This window comes from Salminus brasiliensis, chromosome 19 (genome assembly GCF_030463535.1).
Source record: "Salminus brasiliensis chromosome 19, fSalBra1.hap2, whole genome shotgun sequence".
Taxonomy (NCBI): Eukaryota; Metazoa; Chordata; class Actinopteri; order Characiformes; family Bryconidae; genus Salminus; species Salminus brasiliensis.
The window spans coordinates 8,755,548-8,780,040 of record NC_132896.1 but is presented as its reverse complement, the minus strand read 5'-3'; the positions used below and the strand labels follow the sequence as shown (position 1 = coordinate 8,780,040).

General features: G+C 39.6%; 1 protein-coding gene across 1 annotated transcript in view; it reads right to left on the bottom strand.

Moving 5' to 3' along the window:
- Positions 1 to 24,493, bottom strand: part of atp8a1 (ATPase phospholipid transporting 8A1) — a 128,486-nt gene that overhangs the window by 54,572 nt on the left and 49,421 nt on the right. The window contains 9 exon segments of the mRNA XM_072664330.1: positions 341 to 410; positions 618 to 667; positions 2,335 to 2,417; positions 5,192 to 5,297; positions 7,245 to 7,317; positions 11,438 to 11,482; positions 19,523 to 19,611; positions 20,229 to 20,306; positions 21,274 to 21,401. Coding sequence (XP_072520431.1) covers positions 341 to 410; positions 618 to 667; positions 2,335 to 2,417; positions 5,192 to 5,297; positions 7,245 to 7,317; positions 11,438 to 11,482; positions 19,523 to 19,611; positions 20,229 to 20,306; positions 21,274 to 21,401 — 722 coding nt within the window.

Genomic DNA, 24,493 nt, shown 5'->3' with positions numbered 1-24,493 from the left:
CCACACTGAGTTAAAAGAAAACCTTTCTTGCTCTAACCAATCATACAGCAGCATTCATGCAAACATTGAATCATTGACAGAATTGAAACAAAGATTCTGTCATTTTTAAAATTCAAGATGTTTTTCGTGCCAGAGTACAACATCTGCAGAAGCAGAAGCTCACGTATGTGTATGTGTGTGTGTGAGAGAGTGAGTGAGTGTGTGTATGTGTGCATGAATGTGTGCGCCTGTGTGTTTGCACCGCAGTCAGAAAGGTTGGAGAAAACACTCGAAACCAACATTGCCGCGGTCGCCACCGTTAGGTAGCACTCTGTTGCTATAGCGACAGACAGACACTCACGGCTCCTTTGCAGTAGAGGCGGATCTTTCCGGATGGAGTGCGCATGATGACTGACATCCTCTTCCTGGCACTAGGGGAGAAAATGACAATCATCATCATCATCATCATCATCATCATCACCACCACCACCACCACCACCACCACCACCGTAATGAGAAAAACACTACATCAATGAGACCTTTGTGTCAACCGTAAATAAAACAAATTAAATCAGTCAGATCAGACTTTTGTATTTAAAAAATCAAATTTAAATAAAATCATAAGCACATGACTGTACCTGGTAAACTCCAGCACATGCAGCAGTTCATATTTTTCCTCTTCACCAAGCTGTGTGTGTGCGCATGAGTGTGCGCATGAGTGTGAAAGTGTGTGTGTGTGTGAGAGAGAGAGAGAGAGAGAGAGAGAGAGAGAGAGAGAGAGAGAGAGAGAGAGACTTGTTAGCATCTCAAGAAGGAATAGACTAAGAATAAGTCACCTAATTAATTCTCATGAGTCTGCACCGCATCAAGGGAAAGACAATATGAACAAAAGTATTGGGACACCCGTTTACTCTTTCTTTCTCCCAAAATCAAGGGTTTCAGGGAAAGCTTTCCACTAGATTTTGGAACATTGCCAAGATTTGGTTGCATTCAGTGACCAAAGCTTTTATCTCTAAATCCCCAATTTATCCCAAAAGCACTGGCTTGAGCACCATCATTCCAGAGAAAACCGGTCCACTGTTGGACCTGAACACCGGTATAATGCTGGGGGCATTTTACCCCTCTAGCCTTGGCATTAGGCATGGAGCCAACAGGTTCATGTTTATTTGCTTTATAGAGTCTTATTCTTTTGGCAATACTTCTCTCCAGGATTAGTGTGTCACTTTTAAACAGTGCATCCTCATTTAATAATGCAGTCAGATTAACAGACCTCATGTGAGTAGAAATAGTAGTAGTTATGCTCTCTCTCCACTGATCTCTAAGCTGCTCATGGTTCTCTACCCATTGTGCTCTCTTGCTCCCTCCCTCCCTTGCTGCCCTTCCACTACTCTACTTCCCTTGCTTGCTCTCATGCTCCCTCCCTCTCCATCTTTCTCTCTCGCTCTCTAGCACTCACTCTCATTGTGGTCTATCTATTGTTCTCTCCCCTTTGTGCTGCCTCTTCCTTACTCTTCCTCCACTACTCCGTCTGCCTTGCTCTCTCCGATGCTCTCGGTCTCTCTGTCTTTACCTTGCTCATTCTCTAGCTCTATAGCACACTCTCTCTGTTGTTCTCCTCCCAGCAATCTCTCTCTATTTGCTTTCACTCTATTGTTCGCCCCCCATTGTGTTCTCTCCCTCCCTCCCCCTCCACTACTCTTCCTCCCTTGCACCCTCTCTCTCTCCATTGCTCTTTCTCTACCTCTCCCTCGCTCTTTCCGCACAGCACTGTATCTCTGCCCTGACAATTCAATTTAGCTCAATCTGCACACGTTAACAGCCTCGCGTGCAAAACTGTCTACAGCATGTCGGCCTGGCTGTCACTGGTCTCTGTCCTCCCTCACATGGCACACCCTGTCAGTCAAAAAAAAATAAAAGACAGAAAGATACAGCAAAGAGTAACAGAGAGCAAGACCCACCCCCCGTAAAAAAAAGAAAAAAATAATAATAAAAAAAAGACAGATGAACAGATGAAAGAAAAAGCAGGAAATAAGACAATGACTAAAATTAAAAAATTAACAAAAATGAATAAAATAAATAACAATGGAATGAGTGTGCCTCAATCTCTTTGTGTCACTACCTAATCTATAGCACGAACAGTGACCATCAGAGACACAATGCAGCAAATCAATGAGCATTAATACCACAATACCTCAATACTGATCATCTCTTTTTACTGATGCTGTCCCTATAATACAGCACAAAACCTTTTCAAGAAGCAGAATGAAAAAAAGAGCGAGGGACAGACTGGAAGCATCCATACACACAGAAGTGTAGCAGTGCTGCAGCGGACGACCATCACTACTGTACACTTACAGACTCAACAATGACGCTGTCCGGGGTCCTGGCAGAGAAAACAAAGCCCAGATTCCGGGCTGCACGCACCAAAGCACCTTCATCTGTGGAGAAAGAGGAAGGAAAGTCAGGATAAAGCATCTGAACACTGTGCTGAATTCAACTCATGTTCACCAGACAAGGTCATAAAGCATCTGTAGTATTTGAGTAGGCAGGCTATTTCCAGCGTAGTTCTTTATGAACAGAGGATGGCAGAATTGAACAGAATATGATGTGGAAAGATTATGTCACGGTTCTTTAACCATATCTTGCATGGTTATCTTATCTTGCATATCTTCATGCAAACACCTTAATTTATCCCAAAAAACATCTCTTGTGGTTAATATGCTCACATGACTCAAAATATTAAAACCAGAATTAATAAATAAATCTGTAAATAAGATTTTGTTTTTAATGACATGCCTGGTTAAATTAAATGTTAAATAGGAAACAGAATAAAATAATAGATTTTTTTGTGGTTTTCCTTATGTTAATAAATCTAAAAAGCTGACAATAGATTTAGGAAGTTTTACAGAAAACTAACAATCAAAGTGAACACTAAGAAAAATAAATGATGTTCAGCAGGAATTGGAATTGGCTTGTTTCGCAGTCCCGTTTTGGATATGCTAGATTTTCTTTTTAGTGACGAGTCAGCAGTGTTTGAGGTTCTCAGTATGTCACGGTCATGTACTGACCTCTCATTATTCAACAATGCCAGGTTTTACATTCTAGGTCACTTCCTTTTTGTGATGTCATTAAAGGCAGTGCATTATTTATAGGCAAAACAAGTTAGTGTACAGGGGTGTTAGTCAAACTAAAAACTGACTGAGATGGGAAAATTGAAGGTTGTTTTTGTTGGAGGATGAACATATCTTTAATGTTGTGGATTTAACAGCACTCGTTTTGTCGAATGACTCAGTAACTAAAATCTAACTCTCTGCTCTTGTATCCGTCATACCGCTGTTTTACGATCTGCTTGATCTTGGTGGAGAATATCTAAAACAATTTTACTACAGAGGATCATGACCATGAAAACATCTAATAAAACACTAAAAAACTCTAATTCTAAAAAGATACAGGTAACCAACAAAGGGATTTAAGCACTAAAGCAATATGATTCTTTATTCTAGTCAGAACTCAAAACTGCTAGCAGAATTGTGAATAGAGGACTTGTGTAGGCCAGATAAGACAGCATTACAGTAATCCAGCCTAGTTGACACAAAAGCATGCGCAAATTTCTTGTTGTCAGCAGAGGAGAGAATGTCATGGACCTTAGAGATATGATGGAGGTGACAGTATGCTGTTTTGCACACATTACTAAGCCACTGGCCTTCGGAGATAAGGAGTCTAAACACACCAGAATATAAAACAACACATATTGTTGAGAGGAGCTCAGGTGAGATGTGAAGAGAGGGATTAATCAACCCATCACTAGCAAGTTTTCAATTAAGCTTTAGTTTCATTTCATGTTTATGAGAAGGTTCTGCTGTAAGACACATGCTACAGAAAGCTGAAGGAATTTAGTAGCCTTGCAATGACAGAGTGATAAGATCTTTGGAACATCTATATTCATAGTATGCAAATGATATGCAAATCTTCTGCAAATAGAATATGATTATAATGCCTGAACTTGACTAGAAAACTCTTTGTTCTAGGTCAAATCCGAGATTTTGCATCCGCGAGGAACTGATCCTAGATCAATACTTTTACTCCACAAAGATATCTCTTTCAGTGTCAGGAAAAAATTTCAGCCAAGTCAGCCAGCTCATATGAATGGATTTATTCTGGGCAAATGGTCATTACTCTGAAACTTGAGGATGTCTGAAGACTATCTGATTTTTCCAGTTTTAAAGGTGCCCTAGAATTTCAACTGTAGTTTTCTTGGCATGTCTGAATATCAAGAGATTGGTACACAAAAGTGCCAAACCGTGAACCTCAAACATGGCTCAAACCTCAAACACTCATCTAAATCTGACATAACCAAAACGGGGCTGTAAAATGACCCAACTCCAAACCCTGTCCAGCTCCACTAACAGGCTTATAATATTTACACCCCCAAAACATCCAGTCCACTAGCAAAAACCTTTACACACCTAAAGCTGCAACACTGTAATACACGACAACCACTTCCAAAGAATATGGGGTCATTGATATTTGTAAGCCAGTTTACTGAAACAAGCAGCACATCACCACATGACTTGTGACACATCTGTGACTTGTTGCAGTGACATAATCCAGCAAATCAGAGCAAAGCTCTATTTTTATGTATTTCCTGTTTCATTATGAGGTGAAATAACAGGGTTGTTTATATAGAATAGTCTTGTTTTTCAAAGGATAACGCTTTTTTATTGAAGGACACTTTTAACATGCTCTTTTTATATACGGTGATTAAGAACACAGCAAATTAAAAATCTCTCCTCTGAGCTGGAGCTCAATACTGATGTCTGAGAGAGATTCTGATATGTCCGTCTGTTCAATCTCTGCAATGAAAGCTACAGGAAATTGCAGCAGCATTTTGGAAAGAAAAAAAAAAAAAAAAAAAGGAAACTCATCTCATAAACCAGCCAAGAAAAAAAGGCTTATTCACCTGGAGAAAAGCTGTAGCAATAACTGCACTATATTTTGCCAACAGTCTGACAGGGTTCATTTATTCATGTACAGAATGATAACGGACTCATCAAATTACACAAGGTTCAATGACAACTTATAATTTGCTACATGTATCAAACAAGTAAGTAGCTGAATACACAGACTGATTATTTGTTTTGCTGACTGAACGAATGATTGATTGTTATAGTTCTATTTGAGGGTGTTTGAGTGTGTGTGTTGGATGGCAGACCTGGAGAAGCAGCCTGGTAGGTAATGGTGTCCTCATTGCGCTCAGGTACGGCTGTGTGACAGATCGCCATCATGGTCATAAACTCCATGATCACAGGGGCGGTGGGCTGAGAGAGACAGATGCACACCCAGGAAGATTATTAGTAAATGTCTAATACTGAGTGTTAGCTCTGGGTTCATATTTCAGCAGTATGAATTTGAAATGAAACCATGATAATGAGGGTAAAAAAATCTTCATGAAGATTGCAGTTTTGCAAGCAATGCTGCACAGTGGAATGGTGCACCACCACTCTTCACTCAGATAAACCATCCAACAGGTTCTTATTAATCGCATGGAGGTTTTAGATAATATAGCCCCCCTACTTCATTGAACTAAAAGTAATTAGACTTTGTGTCGCAGGAAAGATTTTACTTCCTCAAGAAGATATGCAAGAAATGCTGCACAGTACAACAGTGCACCACCACTCCCGACTCAGCTAAACTAAGAATGAAAGAAAAATAATAAGAGGAATAAATAAAGAAGTTGTGAACGTTTCAATAAGCACAAATTACAAATTTCACAGAAAATCAAAGCTGTTTTTCTCAGTTCTCTGTTAGCATTGTTATTTGTACTTGTAGGGTGGAACTGCTGTTTTCAGTGGATAACTATGTAATGCTGAATCAATAATCAGTTTGCACTGCAGCAGAATAACTGAACTTGATTAGACATGCTGGCAGCGCAAACAAACTAAGCCATGGACAAATGCTTGCTTCTGAAATTCTTAATAAACATTATGATTGATTGTTTATGATAAACTGAGATATGCATATCAATCAGAACATCTGTTTTGCTGAACTTTAAAGCTTCACAACCACAGGATGATTACTGTGGGCCTTTTGGAATAGAATTACAGGCTGTGATGAATAATATGAGTGAACAAAGAAGGGCAACAGAACAGGTATCAAAGAGATGCTTGGGTGAGTGGGGGTCCTTGAGGGTCCTGGTGATTGAGACAATTCTTATGGCCTGTTTACTGATGCACCGAAGCACCAGACACTTCAAAAAATGCTGTTATTCAAAGTGACAGCGAATAAAAAGTTCGACAGTGAGCGTTCCCGTGGTAACCCGGGTCAAGAGTGATTGACACGCTTCTGAAGCTGTGAGTGCTGGTTGGGGAGAGGGGTCTGTACGTCAACACATACACATAATGAATGCAGAATCACCACAATGCACAAAACAAATAATGCAAACCGATAAACAAACACACAAGCAACACAGTGAGTGGATAGAATATGAAATGCCCTGGAGGGAAGCTTATTTCTGTCTGAACCCCAAACCCCAGCACAGTGTGCTTTCCTTAAACAGACACAGAAAAAGCCCCCCAGGGGTGCCAAACTCCTTTTAATCACATTAATTAAAGCGCTGAGTAAATTGAGGTCACATGAGACAGTTTGCACACAATACACCTGTCTGAGGAGTCTGAATTGGATATATGAGCACTGTACCTTTGGCCTTAGGATGGGTTATTAAATATCTCTTTATAAGGTATAGAAATTATTCATTTGCATTTATTCAATAAAAAAGGAAACAACTATTATACTACAAGCAACTAAGTACAAACAGATATGCACCTAGAACCAGATCATAATTCCAATCATAATTGGGTCATGTTTATAAAAAGATCCCCATCTTAATGCAACTCTAATTCTCCTTAAACCCTTCCTTTGGTTGGAGCATAATACTAATTACTGCCTGTTGACAGAATGTACTAATTATACTCCATTCCTCTTTGAACACACTGCTTTTCCTCTTCCAGTCTAGATGTTTCCCGTTTTGAATCCTCCTATGTCATTTCTGTCATAAAGATGCTCTTAGAGACAGACAGACAGAGCGAGAGAGAGCGAGAGAGAGCGCATTAGAAGTGAGAGGTAGTGGTGTTGTTAGTAGGAAGCACGGCAGCAAACATGACGAGGTATTAGCGCTGGGCAGCAGCTCACGCCGGCTGGCTGGGCCTGGCCAAACCTCTGGCTCATTGAGCACGGCTAAGCAGCCGTGAGGCCTTTACAGTACTTACATGATTGCTTTGGAGGTTTTCCAGTAGGCTGGGGTCATTAAATCCGGCCTCCTCCATCGAGTGAGAGCTGTGACTGCAGGGGGAGAGACAGAGAGAAGGAGAAAGAAAGGGAGCGAGGATGTAAGAAACTAATAATAAATAACACAACTGAAATGCAAATATTACCATTGCCTCAAGACAAAAATGAGCTCCTTTATTAGTAAACTGATTTAAACACTTCCTACTAAGAAGCCATGCACTTGTTGGACTTTCTTTTACCAGCTGAAAAGAAAAGAAATTGCCAGTGTGAGAATTAGAAGTTTTACAAGCCAGATTCTAATGAATCTGCATTTGTGCACACTGATTATAACACTCCTCTCAATCTCACTTCTAATGATCATTAACGTTAAACACCTGTCACCACCACAGAAAACCCTCAACCAAGAACGATTGTTTTAGATAGCAAGCATGCTAACGCGGCTATTTTGGGAAACAAACTGAAATTCCACATTGCTGGCTGCAGCATTTTTGGAGCAGCACTCTCTGGGTCAGTGATGGATGGTGTGTTAATCGCGCCGCTAGTGGAGTACAGCCTGACACTGAACAAGCTTCTTCCAAAGGGCCATCAACACTGCGCATAAAACACTGTCTCTATCTACTAAAATACTGCCTTAAACCCAAACAAAATAAATGTGTTCCTGTCAAATAAATCAATGAATACATGCAGAGTTTAGCTCAGTTGTTATTTATGGTATCAAACTTAAATTATGCACCAACTGTTTTTTTGTCCGTTTGTTTAGAGCTTTTGTGAATTAGGGTTGCACAATATATAATTTCAGCATTGTCATCGCAATGTGCACACACACAATAGTCACACGCGCAATAGTCACACTGCAGTGCCTGAAATGTCTTGTGCAATGTCAAATTAATTATTTTCTTTATTTGTTGCTGCTTGATACAAACGGAAAAAAAACATATTATTCTCATTATCCACAGGCTGCATTAATAATATCATGACATGATTTTATCACTGAAAGAATCTGGTGAAAAAAAGTCCACTTTTTGTATTTCTTTTATATTGCAATATAAAAATATTGAAATTTTTCAGCCCTCTTATGCATACTTCAAAAGTCATTTATTTGACTAAAAAAAAATAAAAATAAAAAAGTCATAATTTACCTTGCGTTTGTTGAGGTTAACATAATGTGAATCTGGCAGTTGTTCTTAACATTGTATCAACATTTGATGATGAAAGGAGCCATCGACATGCTCCAAACATATGCTTAGCTAGATATGCTTTACACTGATATCCACTGTAAGTTAGGTTTTTTCCTTCTTCTGTAAAGCTGCCATTTTAGAGATACCAGGTTTTTGTGTGACAGCGACAATATGTTGACTTATACGAATAAAATGACAGAGCGGTGCCTGGCAGACCGGTGGTGGCAGAGTATCAGTGAATGACATATTAAAGTAGGAGGAGTTAGACAGGAAAAGAGACACGGAGGCAAATCAAATCCATCACCCTCAAAAGATGACATTGTAACCCTGTGCCTAGACCAGAATCCAATTTCCTGTCTCACCTAGCTGCTAACACAGGATATGCACAGAAATATTCTGCCCTCACCCACACCTCATAACACAAATCACAAATCTCACACACACACACACACACACACACACACACACAGAAAGCTGAACTTTCTAGCATCACAACAATTAGAAGACTGAAATGTTCTGCATGCTGAACAGCAAACAGTTAGGAGCTTGAAAAGGCCATGAAGCTGTGAAAAAACACATGCTGCACAAACATGGCACAACCATTCCATTCAGCCAGCGCCCATTCACATCCACTGACATATATACCCATCAGCCATAACATTAAAACCACCTAAATTCTGACCTGAACTCCACAAGACATAGTCAGAGTTAACATTTTCAGCTACAGCAGCTCTCCTGTCGCATCGTATCAGACCTGACCAGACCGGGCTGGCCTTCACTCCACGCAGTGACCCTTGGTCTTATGACCACGTTGCTGGTTCTTTGGAGCACTTTCGCTAGGTACAGACCACTGCATACTGGAGACACCCTTCAAGACCCGGCAAATCTTCTAGCCACAATTTAGTCTGTCAGTGTAGGTTCAGATTCTTACACTTGACCATTCTTCTAACACATTAACTTCAAGAACTGACTGTTCACTTGCTGCCCACAATGCATCTCCCACCCCCCCACAGGTGCCGTAGTAACCAGATAATCATATGTTATCAGTGACTTCAATATTACGACTGATTGGTCACTCAGTCTCTTCCTTGAATTTGACCACTCTAGACCACTGCCTTTACAAACAGCACAGCACACAGAAGATGACAGCTGCTGCATGTTTATGACTGTAGTGAATTGTAATACATGACCGAGCCCTGCTCTGTCACACAACCAGGAGAACATGGGGTCTTGTTCTGGTCTGGAGAGAACAGTGTTATTATGATTGAACCTCTCTGAGTGACTCAGAAAGCTGCACAGACCAGCCTGTGATCACACTATTGACCACCTGCAGCCAAGCAGGGCAGCTGCCTCCATGGAAACAGACCCTGACGCTGATGTGGTTAGCAGACCTTGATGGCCATAAATCTGCTCACCTAGTAATGAGCTTTACACAGTGTATGCCCCCCCCCCCCCAATCCCCAACAACAAACCATAAGCTAAGGTAGAACTGAGCATACAAAGCATTACACAATTACAATGCATCATCTATTGTAGTGCTGGACTCGCACACATGCACACATGCGCACACACCATCAACCCTGCACAGGTCAGTGAATCTGTAGCTGACTGCAGCTGACTGCAGCTGACTCCATCCCAGCCCAATGGCAGCAGAGTGGTCTCTGAGCAGCTTGTTCCAGTGTGTGATGTAGAGAGCTATAGAAGCAGGATGAGGAGAGGAGTCTGGGGAAAAGAGTGACGCTCCTCCATCCCCCTCTGAGAGAGACACACAGGGCCATTGTGCTCCTCTACTACACATTAGCACTGACATGAAGAACTGTGAATTCTGCCTTGGGACTTCAGTACAGCTGAGAACAGAGGGAATTCTTCCAAGCTTTTAACACACAGCCTGCTTCTCAGCTTCTACTGAGGGACGAGGCTGCATTTTCGTCTCTTAATAACGGCTGTCGATGTTAATGCAGTGATTTCAATTGGAAATCTCTCTTCAAAATACTGCTTAGTCCAAAACTAGGCTTAATCCCTACTGGACATTTGAACATATGATGTAGGTACATATTTGAAAAGTGGTGAACTTCTGAGGAAATTAATGCATACTATGTATTATTATTTAGCATCAAATAATATATATATATATATATATATATATATATATATATATATATATATATATATATATATATATATATATATATATATATATATGTGTGTGTGTGTGTGTGTGTGTGTGTGTGTGTGTGTGTGTTTTTAAATATATTTGATATGTAATATATTTAATAACTTCCTAGTGTTCCTTATATGTGAAATATTACATAAAACATTGTGTATGGTCTGGTGTCAACACTGTTTACATCATTACTAAATAATAAAAATGAAAACGAACAGTAAATATTAACATAAATTATTACATATTTTTGAACAATGGTCTATATTACCAAAATAAAAATGCTACAAATTATTATTTGAATTTTTGATTCATATTTAAAGCATTTTTGAAGAATCTTAAAATTGGTGTAGAAACTTTCTTCACACATGCATCTCTGGAAAGTGTTGCATTCATAGCATATTGCATGTTTTCACATGTTAATAAAGAAACTGGTGATCTGCACATTACGAGAAGAAAAATAACACAGACGAACAAGGCTAGATTGTCTCTCCAGATGACTTCAACTCTCCAAAATCTCAAACCAACAATAACTCCATTGTGTCAGTGTTTGAGTCCTGAAAGTGAATCAGGGGGAAAGAGTGGAACTCTCACCTGAGTTTACAGAACCTGGAATAACCCTGACAAACAATATTCATCATCATTGTTTACTGAGAAGAATTCGTCCACCAGCCGTAAGGAATTCTGAAACGGCTCGGTGTGACACCATGCCATAGAAGAACACTGTTACACCACAGGGCACACACAGGGCATTTTAAACACATTCCTCACAGCGCACCACAGCAAGAACACATGACAGAAGCAGGAGCACAGAGTCACCGACAGCAATGCTTACCCGTCCTCTTCGGCAAAACTACCATCCTCCACTTCGCATGTGTGACTGTAGAGTGAAGTGAAAAGAGTTACAGATAGAGTACAGATAACATTGTGGGCCTGGTCTACTGAGCGTTTCTGCTGAAGACAGCATTAAAATTTCACATTTCAGAAACAACAATTCTGTGAAGTACAGGATCATGTTTAATGATTTTTTTAAGGATAGATCATTTATTGTATGTTAAAGTTAAATCTAAATAATTGTTGAAAAATTGGTCTGGTTGGCATCAGCAGGAATGCTTGGTAAACCTGCTTGCGTGTTGAAACCCAAAGTTAAGAAAACCGAGATACAGGTGGGCGTAGGTCTTCTTTGAGGGAATCATTCAGGAAGTACACAGCACAGAATGTTAATGTAAGTACACTGTAAAAAATAAAGGGAATACAAAAGGTTCTCTGAGTGACGCCATAAAAGAACCGCTTTGTCAAAGATAGTAGGAGTGAAAAACCTTTAAATTGGTACTTCAAAAGTTCAGGTCTTTAAAAGGTTCACATTCACACATCTATTACAAACATGATTCTTTAAAAGTGGTTCTTTAATGACATTGCTCAAAGAACCTTTTGTAGCACATTTATTTTTTACACCTCGAGTTCACACCTCGCAGTATGGTTCTTATTCAAAAACAAACAAATAGAAGCAAATATGATGTTTGACAAATAACCTGCTGGTGGGATATTTAAGCACTACTGGACTAGATGAGCAACTTAAATGGCAGCTACTGCATCTAAACCAGCTAAAAATGATCTAAATACATGCAGCAGCTAATACATAACATTTGTTACTCTCTATACCAATAAAACCTTTAGTAGAAATTAGTTGAAACACAGTCTGGACCAAAATAATAATAGAAAACCTTTTTCTAATGTAAGAGGGCTTTTATTTTCTATATTCCACCACCAAACTAATAGTGAAATTTCAGCCTTTCCCATATAAAGAATCATTTCCCAAAGAACTGTAACTGAATCACTGAGAGGTGAGTCACCCACAGCTGCTTCATGCTATTTGTGCATCTTTGCTGGGGTCCACGCAGGGCTGTGGGAGCAAGGAGGGGGCTTGGGTAAGCGTAATGCGAGTGGACACTGGCCTGACCGAGTGTTTAAGAGACCAGACACGGGTCCTGTTGTGTCTTATTTAGGTGAGGGGGGAGAGATGCAGCCTTGATGTTATGAGACATGATAGACTCAGCCAGTAGGGGAGGAACAGGACGGCATGAGGGAACGCACCGAGGCGAAATCGTTTTTTTCTGTGTCACAGCTCTTCGCATACTGTTCGCTCATGTAACGTGTGTGTGCGTGTGTGTGTGTGTTCAGAATGAAGCAATAAATTTAGAATAGGGGAGATGAGTTGGGAAAACCAGAAACCACATAAGCCAGTGACATGCAGAACGTGGGTCAAAACCTGTAGAACCATAAAATATACAAAAAGATGCTCTCCCATGTAAGTGATAGACTTGCACTGAAACACTGTAGTCCTTACGCTTCAACACCTGACCTCAAAAAGACTCATGGGTTCATGGAAATACAGCTGAGCAGCTTCTCTTCCAGGCGAAAAACAAAAAACTTGTCTAGTCGGAGCGATGCTGAGGCAGAGGGTGTGTGGGTGCAGCTGCACATTCTCACACAACACAGCACAAATAAGGAATAAAAGCACCATGAACAACACTGAAGATGTCGCCATGGGAGAAATCTCTCTCTCTCTACCGTCTCTTGGTAATTGGCATACAAAGTCACATCAGGCCGTGCTTGGGTGGAGAAAGTGGGGCGCTGCACAGATGAGGCAGTGTTATTGGCTAATGTGCCAGGCCACACATACTAATGTGTTTCTAATTAGTTTCAATCATACACACGGTGCACAGGAGGCCACAGTGCAGAGGCCTCAGATACTCCAAGAGAATCATGTGTATTTGGCGAAGAGAAGAGCAGAACAGAACAGAGCAGAGCAGGCCGCTCACTAAAACACAGAACATCCTTTCTATACTCATGAGAAAAGCCCTTATCCAACACACTGAATAAATGCCTATAACTATACATAGAGGATATCCTGCCAATGCATAAATATATGGGTGATTCTTCAACTAGAGGATTTAGTTTCAAAGGTTATAAATTCATAAAAAAAACATCGAGAATATCTCACCATGGAAAAATCTATATTTTGCCAATTTGACCGTGTCGCCAACTTAAAAAGACACAGAATGTATGATTTGATTTCACATTTCCTGAAAGTGGTCAACATCAAACTTTAATAAATTTTTCCGTAACTACTTACTGTTCAGTAACTAAATGTACTAGTGCATCTCAGGGAATTACAATATTATAAAAATGTTTATTTTTTTGTTCATTTTGTTGCAGAATTAAATTAAAAAGTGCCAAATGTGCCATTTAATATTACATGTATTTCTAGCTTTTTGTTTTAATGCTAATTCTGCTTGAATAATAATTTACTCAAGCTTAAAATGAAATATTGATAAAAAAAATGTGATATACTGGCTTTTTTATGATCTATAAGCCAGACAGATCAAAAGTAAAACAAAAAAGGTTTGAAATGTTACTTTGCGTGTAATGAATAAAATATGAATAAAATATAATTTCATTCAAACTGTCATAATGAATAAGATTTTTTCACAATATTCTAATGCCCCGAAATGCACTAGTACAAGCTGTGTACTTCTTAGAGTAAGAAATCTAATTATATGAAAAGAGGTTAAGATTCAAACAAAGGGTAAAGAATTATTTGGACAAGATTAAAGCTACATGGGCAGCGTGGTAATTATTGCTTGTGTTGCTCAGTGATTTGAGAGATCAGGATTCGGGCGTAGATTTTTATGGACTGCATGCTTCTGCGTTATTAAACATTTACCTACTATAAATGCACTGTAGAAATAACCACAGGTTATATAAATGCTATGCAAATTTCCATAAAAGTAAACAATCAGTTCTGGGCAAAAAGGTTGTAAAATTATATTACCCCACCTCTCCAGGTAAAACTAATCCTATCCAAATGGTACTTCATAACTCAATGTCTTCATAATGCTCTTATATTCTCATATTAAACCAAAAGGCAGTAATTAACTGGCTGTCCATTACTACTTTATTATGACTTTATTGGTCTATTATACTACACCATCATGGCAAGTCATTTATTGATATACAGACAACCAGCTAAAACAAGCTTTGAAGCTAGGTACTGATTAGAAGTGCAAAAAATCCTTAAAATTCTTACTTTGGAACAGTGATCAGGTTGTCTTTAATTAAAATTTAACTGATTTACTAAGAAAAAGTGGCATGCAAAAGTTCGGGCAAAATATCAGTCACTGTCAATAATCCTGAGTAAAAGATTACCTGATTTCCAAAAGGCAGAAAGTTAAACATTTCTTTAAATATTTTAAGCCAGATCATCTAGCTGGTGTGCTTTATAAATGTGGCAGAATGTGTACAGTTACTGGCCACTTAGACACTTGCACTACCTTGTGAGTACAAGATATAGGTGTAAAGTTGTAGGCGGTAACACATCGATTTTCATGCACAATTTATGTTATATTACATTACATTCCCATGGTGGTCCCTTTTTCTCGATGAATGGGGAAGATGGGTGCCTAATAAATTGTGCATAAACAGCAGTATATTTATTGAGTATATAGTATAGTATAAGAATATCCTGTAGTTGTTCTGTAGGTACATTTCGGTAAGGCTTGTGCACAAGATTACAATGCCTAATTCCACAGGAGATCAGTGCCCTCATAAAGGGCGGTATTGGACGGTCATTTAATTAGCAGCTATTGGTCTAATAAGCCTTAATACAGGTATTATAGGGGCATTATAACGTCCACCCCAACTACAGTGTACCAAATAAATAACTCATTATATTATGTACTGATTGGGGTGGTCCTGCAAAAAAACAGAAACGGAGAAACGTTTTTAGGGCAGAAAAAAAAAGAAAAGAAACAAACATCCTCACAATCTCTCTCAGACAGCACACACGTCACATCTAGTCAAATTAATTAACATTTTCACCCACAGGGGTTCTCTTCATTAATTACTGTTCTACATAATTAGCGGTGTGTGGGAACATGTGTAGACGAGCATGTCTGAGTGTGTGTGGGATGTAACACGTCACTTCTTCCAGTGGTGTGAGGAGTGTTACGAAGGTTAACGTGGTAAATGGTCTGTAATCTCCTAACAGTCTATGAAGTCCAGAGTTCTGAGTGAGGCATTGTATAAAGATATTTATTTGAGGCTTCTCTGCTTTAGGCTGAAGAACGTTTGTGTTCCAAACCCAGTGCTGTCTGTCAGAATGATGTTAAGACAGTTGGGAGAATAGTTGGGACTGGCTGGACTTAATCAAAGAAGCAACTTGTTCAAGTTCAGTCTGTATTGCCACTTTTGGCACCGGTTCATTAGGAACACCTACTTAGTGCCTACACTCATTGGCTAATTTATCAAACACTTCCCATAAAGGCACACTATATATATATATATATATATATATATATATATATATATATATATATATATATATATATATATATAAGCACTGCTGACCAGATATTTTGGGTGTCCTAGTGTCTGTTTTTATTAAATAAAAACATTAATAAAATACTAAACATTAATTATTTATGTTATGTTACATTCTCTAGGTCCCATTGGGTCCCATGGTGGTCCCTTTTTCTTGATGAATGGGGAAAATGGGTGGCTGATGAATTGTGCATAAACAGTAGTATATTTGTATAGTACATAGTACACCTATATGGTTGGTGTCCCTGATAAAATGGTACATAAGTGAACAGCACTTACCTGACCTACAGATGAGCCTGTGTTTGGATGAACGAAGTGAACTATAGCAACATTAAATCAGGCTGGGTTATGCTCATAAAGCATCTATAAAGCAAGACCAACTAAAGTAAGACTGAATTTGTCCTGTGCTTATTTTTACACTGGCTCCTGAGAGGCTGAAAACCCCCTTTATTGACCATATCTTCAGTCTGTTGTTTTTTTCCTTGAGAAAGCCAAATCTGGGCCAGTCCTCACATCTTACTGTTCATTAAAGTGCTCTTGCTCCCTTTTTTTCTTTGCTCAAAAAAAAAAAAAAAAAAAAAATGTTGTTGATGTTTAGCTTGAGAAGCGTAACTGCTATTAACCTGCTGTTTTTCCTCACCTGCTGAAGGCACAGGGAGGGGTATGATGGTGCAGAAGATGAACCGAGGGAAGCCTGCATCAAAAGAGCTACTGCTCATTTGAAGCTGATAAAAAGGAGAGCATCAATATTTATGAAGGAGACACGGAGGCTGTCTGTTCAGCCGGAGACTGCCGCAAAACACACGTATTACACATTAAACCACAAGCGGAAAAGACAGATTAGAAGTAAACGAGCAAACACATACACTTACACACACACACACACACACACACACACACACACACACACACACACACACACACACACACACACACACACACACACACACACACACACACACACACACACACACACACACACAATGAAAATGGACTGGTATGGGTGAGGCTGCTACAGCTGTGTGATAGTGCAGGTCTATCATAGGCATTACAGCCATCCATTTCCTCTGTTTAGGCTTTGCAGAGGACTGTACTATTGTTAGTCATTTACATGAGAACAAAGCATGTCATGACCTGCTGTTAATGGATTGGAACCAACTGTCTGCAAGCTCTGCAAAAAAAAAAAAGGCTGAAAAAACGGTCCAGTAAAGTTAAGCGGTCTGAGAAAACAAGCTACATTTAAAGTTGACCAAGCTGACACAGATGCTGAGCCTGGGCTCTCAAAGAATGGTTCACTAAAGTCTGCAGACCAGAATATGTTAAGGACTATTTTTTATCTGCCTGTCAGATATTGTTTGTCTTGTAGTTTAATTGCTGAACTACAGAAGTGAACTATGGATGGCAACCAGTCCTTGACAGATTGTCTTTACTGGTTGGTAAGGGGGCAAGATCGGATGACAGCTTTGCATGCAGTTGGCTCTGTATTTCTGATCTCACTCATCGTCTCAGTTAGTAACATTATGTAGTAAACTAATGTGAGAATAATCTATAAGCTAAGTAGGTAGTCCAAAACTATCCATTATCAGGAATTATTTATATAAAACATAAAAAAGGCTGCCTTTATTGTCAAATCCAAAATTGTACCTTATTGTAACAGTTAAATTTTTTTCAGGTCTATAAAAACCTCTAGGACTGATATCAAAATTAATGCTTGTACTATCTTAACCGGTAGAACACCAAATATTGAGCTGACCCTGATAACCTAGTGAAGGATATAATGAACAACATTGAGAGAATATTGATTCATTAACTCAATAGTGTGAATCGAAGTGTATTGCTTCACCCCTGAGGAATGTAATTCAATAGACAATTTCAAAATACGGAAAAATACTTCTTGGTAGCAGACTCAGTCTCTTAATAGCCTTACTGTCCCTGTGAGCATCAATGTACTTAACACGTCATGCTGTATGTAGCAATCCCAGATCAGAACTGTGCGAGGGAGCATTCGGCAGTAGTACTCTGAACACTACAGCTCAGATGAGAGCCACTCAGCCCCTCTTCGATTCAGGCCATTCTAATTGACATATAATAGGATTAATTCTAGGCTGTTATAACTGCACTGCTGCTGAAGCTCCATATCTGTTCTGATGCGTTTCTGCTACTCTCCACTGTGTCTGCTCTGTAGTTATTAGCACATAGTAAACTTCAGATCCAACTCAAAAGAACATTAAGATATTGATTCTAGGGTTGGATAAGCCCTTGAACCTTATGTTTATTATTCAGTTATTAATCATAATGCAGAAACGATTGTAAATTACTTAATAATTGATGTTGCATATGACAGTAATATAGTTAAGAGCGTGGCAAAGTGTGGACTAACATACAGGGTCTATGGAGTTAATGCAGGCAGATGCATAATCTGATTTAACAGCAAGTGAGCTTCAGAATATATTAGATATTCTGTGGTTTCCGGAATCACCACATTTAGTAGTGTGTGTATTAACTTTTTTGCATTTAAACTCTGTTCGTAAATCACATATTTTGATACTGGACTTAAATGTGACAACAGCTGTGCTGATAACTGAAAAAATCTGCCTAACTGACCGGGAGGAGTTTCTGATCTGTGCCAACTCATGTTTTAGCTGTGCGTGCTGTGCCGTGTTTCAAAAATAACTCAAAACAGCTTTTCTCTCAGTGTGTTTGTATATCCAATACTAAATCCAATATAGAGGGATTCATTGGCCTTGTGTGACCTCTGGGTGTGATCACTCAGTTCTTATAATAAACACCACCTCTGGGAACTCTGGGAGTTCTGAGTGAAACGAAAAACATCACATCAACTTAGAGCATCACTGTGAAAGGAAACGCACCGCACATCTCGTTTTTGCATGTCTCATGCTGTGCCTGGTAATGAACACACTGACACACAACCACACACACCATCAGCTGCAACAAAGGCGAGTTCATCCAGAGTCTCTCTCTTGCTGTTAATAATATAGAAGTAATCTGGTTGAGATGAATGTGTAAATGTTTTTAGATATGTCCAGAATGCAGAACTACTGACAGAGACACTTACAGTGTAGGGACATTACCTTTTAAAAAACATTATTTAAAAAAAGAAATAATAAAATAAACCCCCCACAAAAACAGTGTTCAATTTAGCACATCCCTTACGGCTCATCCCATCCAATCACAGATCAGGAGCCAGAATCTCACTTTTACAGGGGGACAACAAAGCCCCAGGCCAAAAAAAAATTAATAAAATAAAAACCAATGTTCCTAAATCCCTCTGAGTAAAGGAATGCAGAACGAAGGGTTGTGTGTGTGTGTGTGTGTGTGTGTGTGTGTGTGTGTGTGTGTGTGTGTGTGTGTGTGTTATTTATAGCAAACCGCTATGTGCAGGGAGGCAGAGAAGCAGTCACTAACGAGAGAGCCAGGACAAGACAGCCAGTGTAATACCCACACTCTACTAATAATGAAGATTGTGCAGTGTGTGTGTGTGTGTGTGTGTGTGTGTAGGAAATGGAAGGATTCTCACCCGTAGGCCACTCCAGCTATGGTGCACTTCTTAAACTGCATCACATTGCAGGTCAGTGTTCCCGTTTTGTCTGAAAATATATATTTCACCTGTAGGTGGGAAAAGAAAACTATATTGAAAAAAATATATATGTATTATATATTCATTGGACTTAAATGCCTCTACAAAACACTTTCCAGGACAGGATTAAGCCATGTCCTGGACTAAACAGCATTTTTAAGTGAAATATAGTCCATGACTGAGAAAATACATCTGGGGCAGGGTTTCCCAAAAGTGTCTTAAGAAAGGAATTTTTAGAGGTGTTTTTTTTTTTCTTAACTACTTACATGAGCATACAGTTAGGTCCAAATATTTGTGGACACCCCTTCTAATGAACACATTCAGCTACTTTAAATTGCACCCATTGCGCACACAGATGCTGTCGCTGTAGAGAAGTACTGACAATAGAATAGGACTCTGTGGAGCAGATTAACATGAATCTGTTGGCACCATGCCCAATGCCAGGCACAGGCCAGAAAGGTATAAAGTCCCCCAGCTTTGGGTTGTGGAGAGGGGAAATGAAGATTAACTGGGAATTTAGGCCTTTATAGTTTAAATAGCTAAACTACAATAAATGTCTAATTTAACAAGATTAAAAGTGGCTGCTGCATCTTTGATTCTGTGCGTATTATACATTTGTATTTTGTGCACGGGCACAATGCAGTACCTGGCCCAGCTCTTCATTCAGGTTGGACGTTCGAGCCATGGCTGGAGTGTTGGTAGCTTCATACAGCATGTCAGTGTCCTGAAACAAACCATTTAACAGAAACGTGTTCAGGCTTGGAAGAGACTTGCATGCTGTAGCACAGCTGGACCACAGCCACGACTATTCTCACCTTCTGCTGTTCAAAGCAAAAGGAACAAGAGACAAACACTCAGAAGTCAAAGTGTCCTGGGAAATTCTAAAAATGCACACATTGGCTGCTGTGTGTGCCAAGAGGGCCTTGCCCCAAATCCATTTTTGTCAAAAGGGGATAAAGTAAAGATTTTATTTCTGTGAGAATAGGAGTGAGTTGACTCACTTTTCTGGAGTGAGTTGAGAAAAAGCAGATTCATTAGAGAGCCATTTAAGACCAATACAGTTAGGAACCTGTGCATACTTGACATCATAGATAATATTTTAATATTCTCATTAAATAATTGAATAGTGTATTCTACAATATGAGCTCAAGATACATTATGAACACCAGTAGCCCTTTCAGAAATATTGAATTTTGAATCATGGTTAGGCTAGTTCAGTTTGGGTACTAGTTCACACACATTTAGTGTGTGTCTATGCATCCTGACATTGTAAACTATAAGAAATCATTTATACCTTCGCAAAAGCCATTAAACAAATACAATGAATATACTGTAGTGTAAATTTTATATGAATGGTTTAAATTATGATTTAAAGCCTTATTTGTCATGGAGACATGCGGTTGAGTGTGAGTGTAAGTGACTGGATTATAGTGAGCAGCCTAAAAGCAGCTTTTAAAATTTTTAATATTACTATATTTTTTTAAATATTGTGATATTGGAAGAAAACTAATTATATGCAATTATGCTAATAGTTACTACGCTAGCAATGTCTCTCTCAATATAAAAGATTTTCGGATGGGCAGATGTGGATGCACTCTGTCTCAATCAAATAATTATTGCACAGATTCTCATTGTCAGGATGGTGGAACGCTGGTTGTTAATTTGGTATGTACTGAGGACTTCATACTCACCCAGTTGATGAAGTAGGCCTGAATGAACTTGATCACCTCCAACGTAACCAGCAGACTGATGGGAATCAAGTTGTTGAAGAGAATGATGAAGGTGAGAAAGTTGAGGCCAAAGTTAGCAGCTCCGCCGTCTGCCGCACCGCAGGGAGAGGAAGTGTGGTGAGGAGAAAAGAGTACAGAAAGAATAGAGGGGTAATAAGGAAGATAAAGTCAGTGCAGATGGCCACGAAAACTTGTGTAGGAGAGGAGGGAAGAAAAAAACAAACAAACAAACAAACAAAAAAAAAGCAATAATGCCAGAAGCTCACCCCATCTAATGAGCAACATTTCCATAACGTTCTACTTGTGCGGCGCAGAGAACGTTGTGCAAATGCTGGGCCATTAGCTGAGATTTCACATCGCTTCCACCCCACCTCTCCCATCAGCCTCTAGCCACTGGATTTACATTCCCTCCAATTAGCACCCCTGTAATTCAGTTAGCCGAGCCGCGGCCCGCTTCCAAACCCAATCAGTGACTACATAGCAGCAGCCTGGGCAACGAGCACGACTCCAAGCAGTGAGTTCTACAAAGAACTGGGGTAAATCAGGAATAAAACTTCTCCTGTGATCAAGTTTATGGCAAATGGAATGGAGTAAGGCTGTTCGGTTACATTACTATTGATCATATTACAAAGTCAATTTTAGTAACGATAAAAAAAAACAAAAAACAAAAACTGATCAATAAAACTGTGCAGAACCTTTCTAAGGTTCTAAAACACCATCAAGTTCTGTTTCCTACAGTAAAAGAGACCAGTATCATTATCAAGTTCATAAAGAACTTTTAAACCTTAAAATCCTTTATATCCCTATCCTTATTAACATAACATTATTATTAAAATATTATTATATTATATTACATTTTGCTGATTGAGTTTAATCTAGTAAGTGCAACAGCCCCAGAATGAAGACGGGAGAGCAAAAATCAAAGAAAACAGGAGGCCACACGTGAGTGCGTGAAAGTGAGTATTGTGAGCATATCCTGTCCTGTCCAAAACATCCCAGTCCCACTCTATCAGACCAGATAGGAGAGGGAGCTCTTCCCAATGACACAAAACACACATTCAGAAATGGACACTAGGCAAAAAAGGTGGAGATGATTGAGACTACTGCTACGGAGGCTGACTCTGAACACAGTGAGAGAGAGGAGGCAAGAGAGACAGAGAGAGAGAGATGACCAATAGGGGTGGGAGGGAACATGATCAATTCAGATGTTTCAGCACAAAGGAGGGGGGCTCGGCCCAAAGCCCACTGCCCTCTTCAGGAGGGGGTGAAAAGAGAGTGGTGACATTTCGCATTCTTTCAGTGGACTAGAGACACTAAAAGGTTAGAATCATCTGAAAATATAATTAGTATGACCTTCTAAAAGATTATACAAGATAAACTAGGATGGCCTGCAAGGTAAAAATGATTTGTTTTTTTTTACTCTGAATATTTTAGTGTTACACAACACACTCTGCCTTCAGATCCACAAAAAAACGTAACGACCAAGAGTCAAGGCACACATTGCCCTCTGCATGATTTTAACAATGTCGACATTGTTGGGGAAGATACAATGCATGTTACAGTGGCCAAACACCTATTGTGCAACAGACAATGAAGCGATCACTGTACTGCAGGCTTTCTAAAGCAAACTGCCACAGGAGGTCACAGTTTTAAATCAAGACTATAAGGCGAATGTCATTAAACAAGTAATATGAGGCTGGAAAAATAATTTGTAACACTGCTGTCATGACAGACTGAGGTTTGATTTGTAACTGGTAACAGAGCTGTCCTCGACGTGACAGACTGAGGTTTGATTTGTAACTGGTAACAGAGCTGTCCTCGACGTGACAGACTGAGGTTTGATTTGTAACTGGTAACAGAGCTATCCTCGACATGACAGACTGAGGTTTGATTTGTAACTGGTAACAGAGCTGTCCTCGACGTGACAGACTGAGGTTTGATTTGTAACTGGTAACAGAGCTGTCCTCGACGTGACAGACCAAGGTTTGATTTGTAACTGTGGACACTGCTGTCCTTGATGTGACAGACTAGGGTCTGATTTAGTACTGGCAACAATAGTGTCCTTGATGTAACAGAATGGAGTTTGATTTGTAACTGTTAATATTGCTGTCATTGGAATGACAGACTGGGGTTAGATTGCCCCACTGAGGCAAATCTACCTTTACTTTAGGATAAAGCCTGGAGATGGTTGCTAAAGAGCAGTGTTGGCCCCAAGGAACAGCAGCAAAGCTCTAGCTCTGACCCCCAGAGTTAGTGTGCCGGGGGGTCAGCATTTCTCAAGAGACCAGTCAGCATTTACAGCCAGTGAGCTGCACAAAAACCACTACCTGCTATGTTTATGGCGTGGCCTTCAAAATAGAGGGGGCTGCCATTGCAGGTGGCTTGAATGCATATGAATCAGTGCGTCTCCCAGGCCGTTCTGCAAAAAGTGGGGGGTCGGCAAGGAGACAGCCTGGGACTAACGTCAGGGGCAAGACTGATGACAGAAATATCACAAGGGGTCAAAGTCAAATGAATAATTCATGATGAATAATTGCTGACCCTGCTGCTGTATGAGGTAAGCCCTCTGTGGTAAACGCAGAGTGAACATCTACACTTTCAGCATCCAGTGTACTTTTCAAACAAAAAAATATGAAATGGTACAAACTCTCCTAGAAATTATGTTTCTTAAAAAAGTGTGCAGAAAGTAAAAAACATCATATACCCAGTGACTGTAAAGGACTATAAATAAAGGTCCCTGAGTGAGTAAATAGTTATATCAATTGTGCAAGTGAATGCCACCCCTCTCTTTATCATTCAGCATGTGGGGAAAAAAGCATTAGACAGAGTCTCCCTCCTTTAAAGGAATACAATCAATCTCCAAATGGAGGCTTGAATTATGACCGCACTGTTCCCTTCCAAGAAAGCCATGATCTACAATCTCTACATTACACCCAGGCTATTGAGTTGACTTCATAAAGCAAAGCAGCAAATCTGAAAAGCAAGGCAGTGCTCAGGAAGCTGTGCAGAGTAAGGAAACATTGTTCACAGGCAGGGAACAGCACAGGTCATAAAACGAGCCGCAATCGATTTGGACACAAACAACCTTTCATATACAGGCCCAGAGAAATAAAGAGTAATGAAGGTGGTGACGCGTTAATCAGTTTGCAAGGGGCTCACAGTATGCAGACAGTGGTGATTC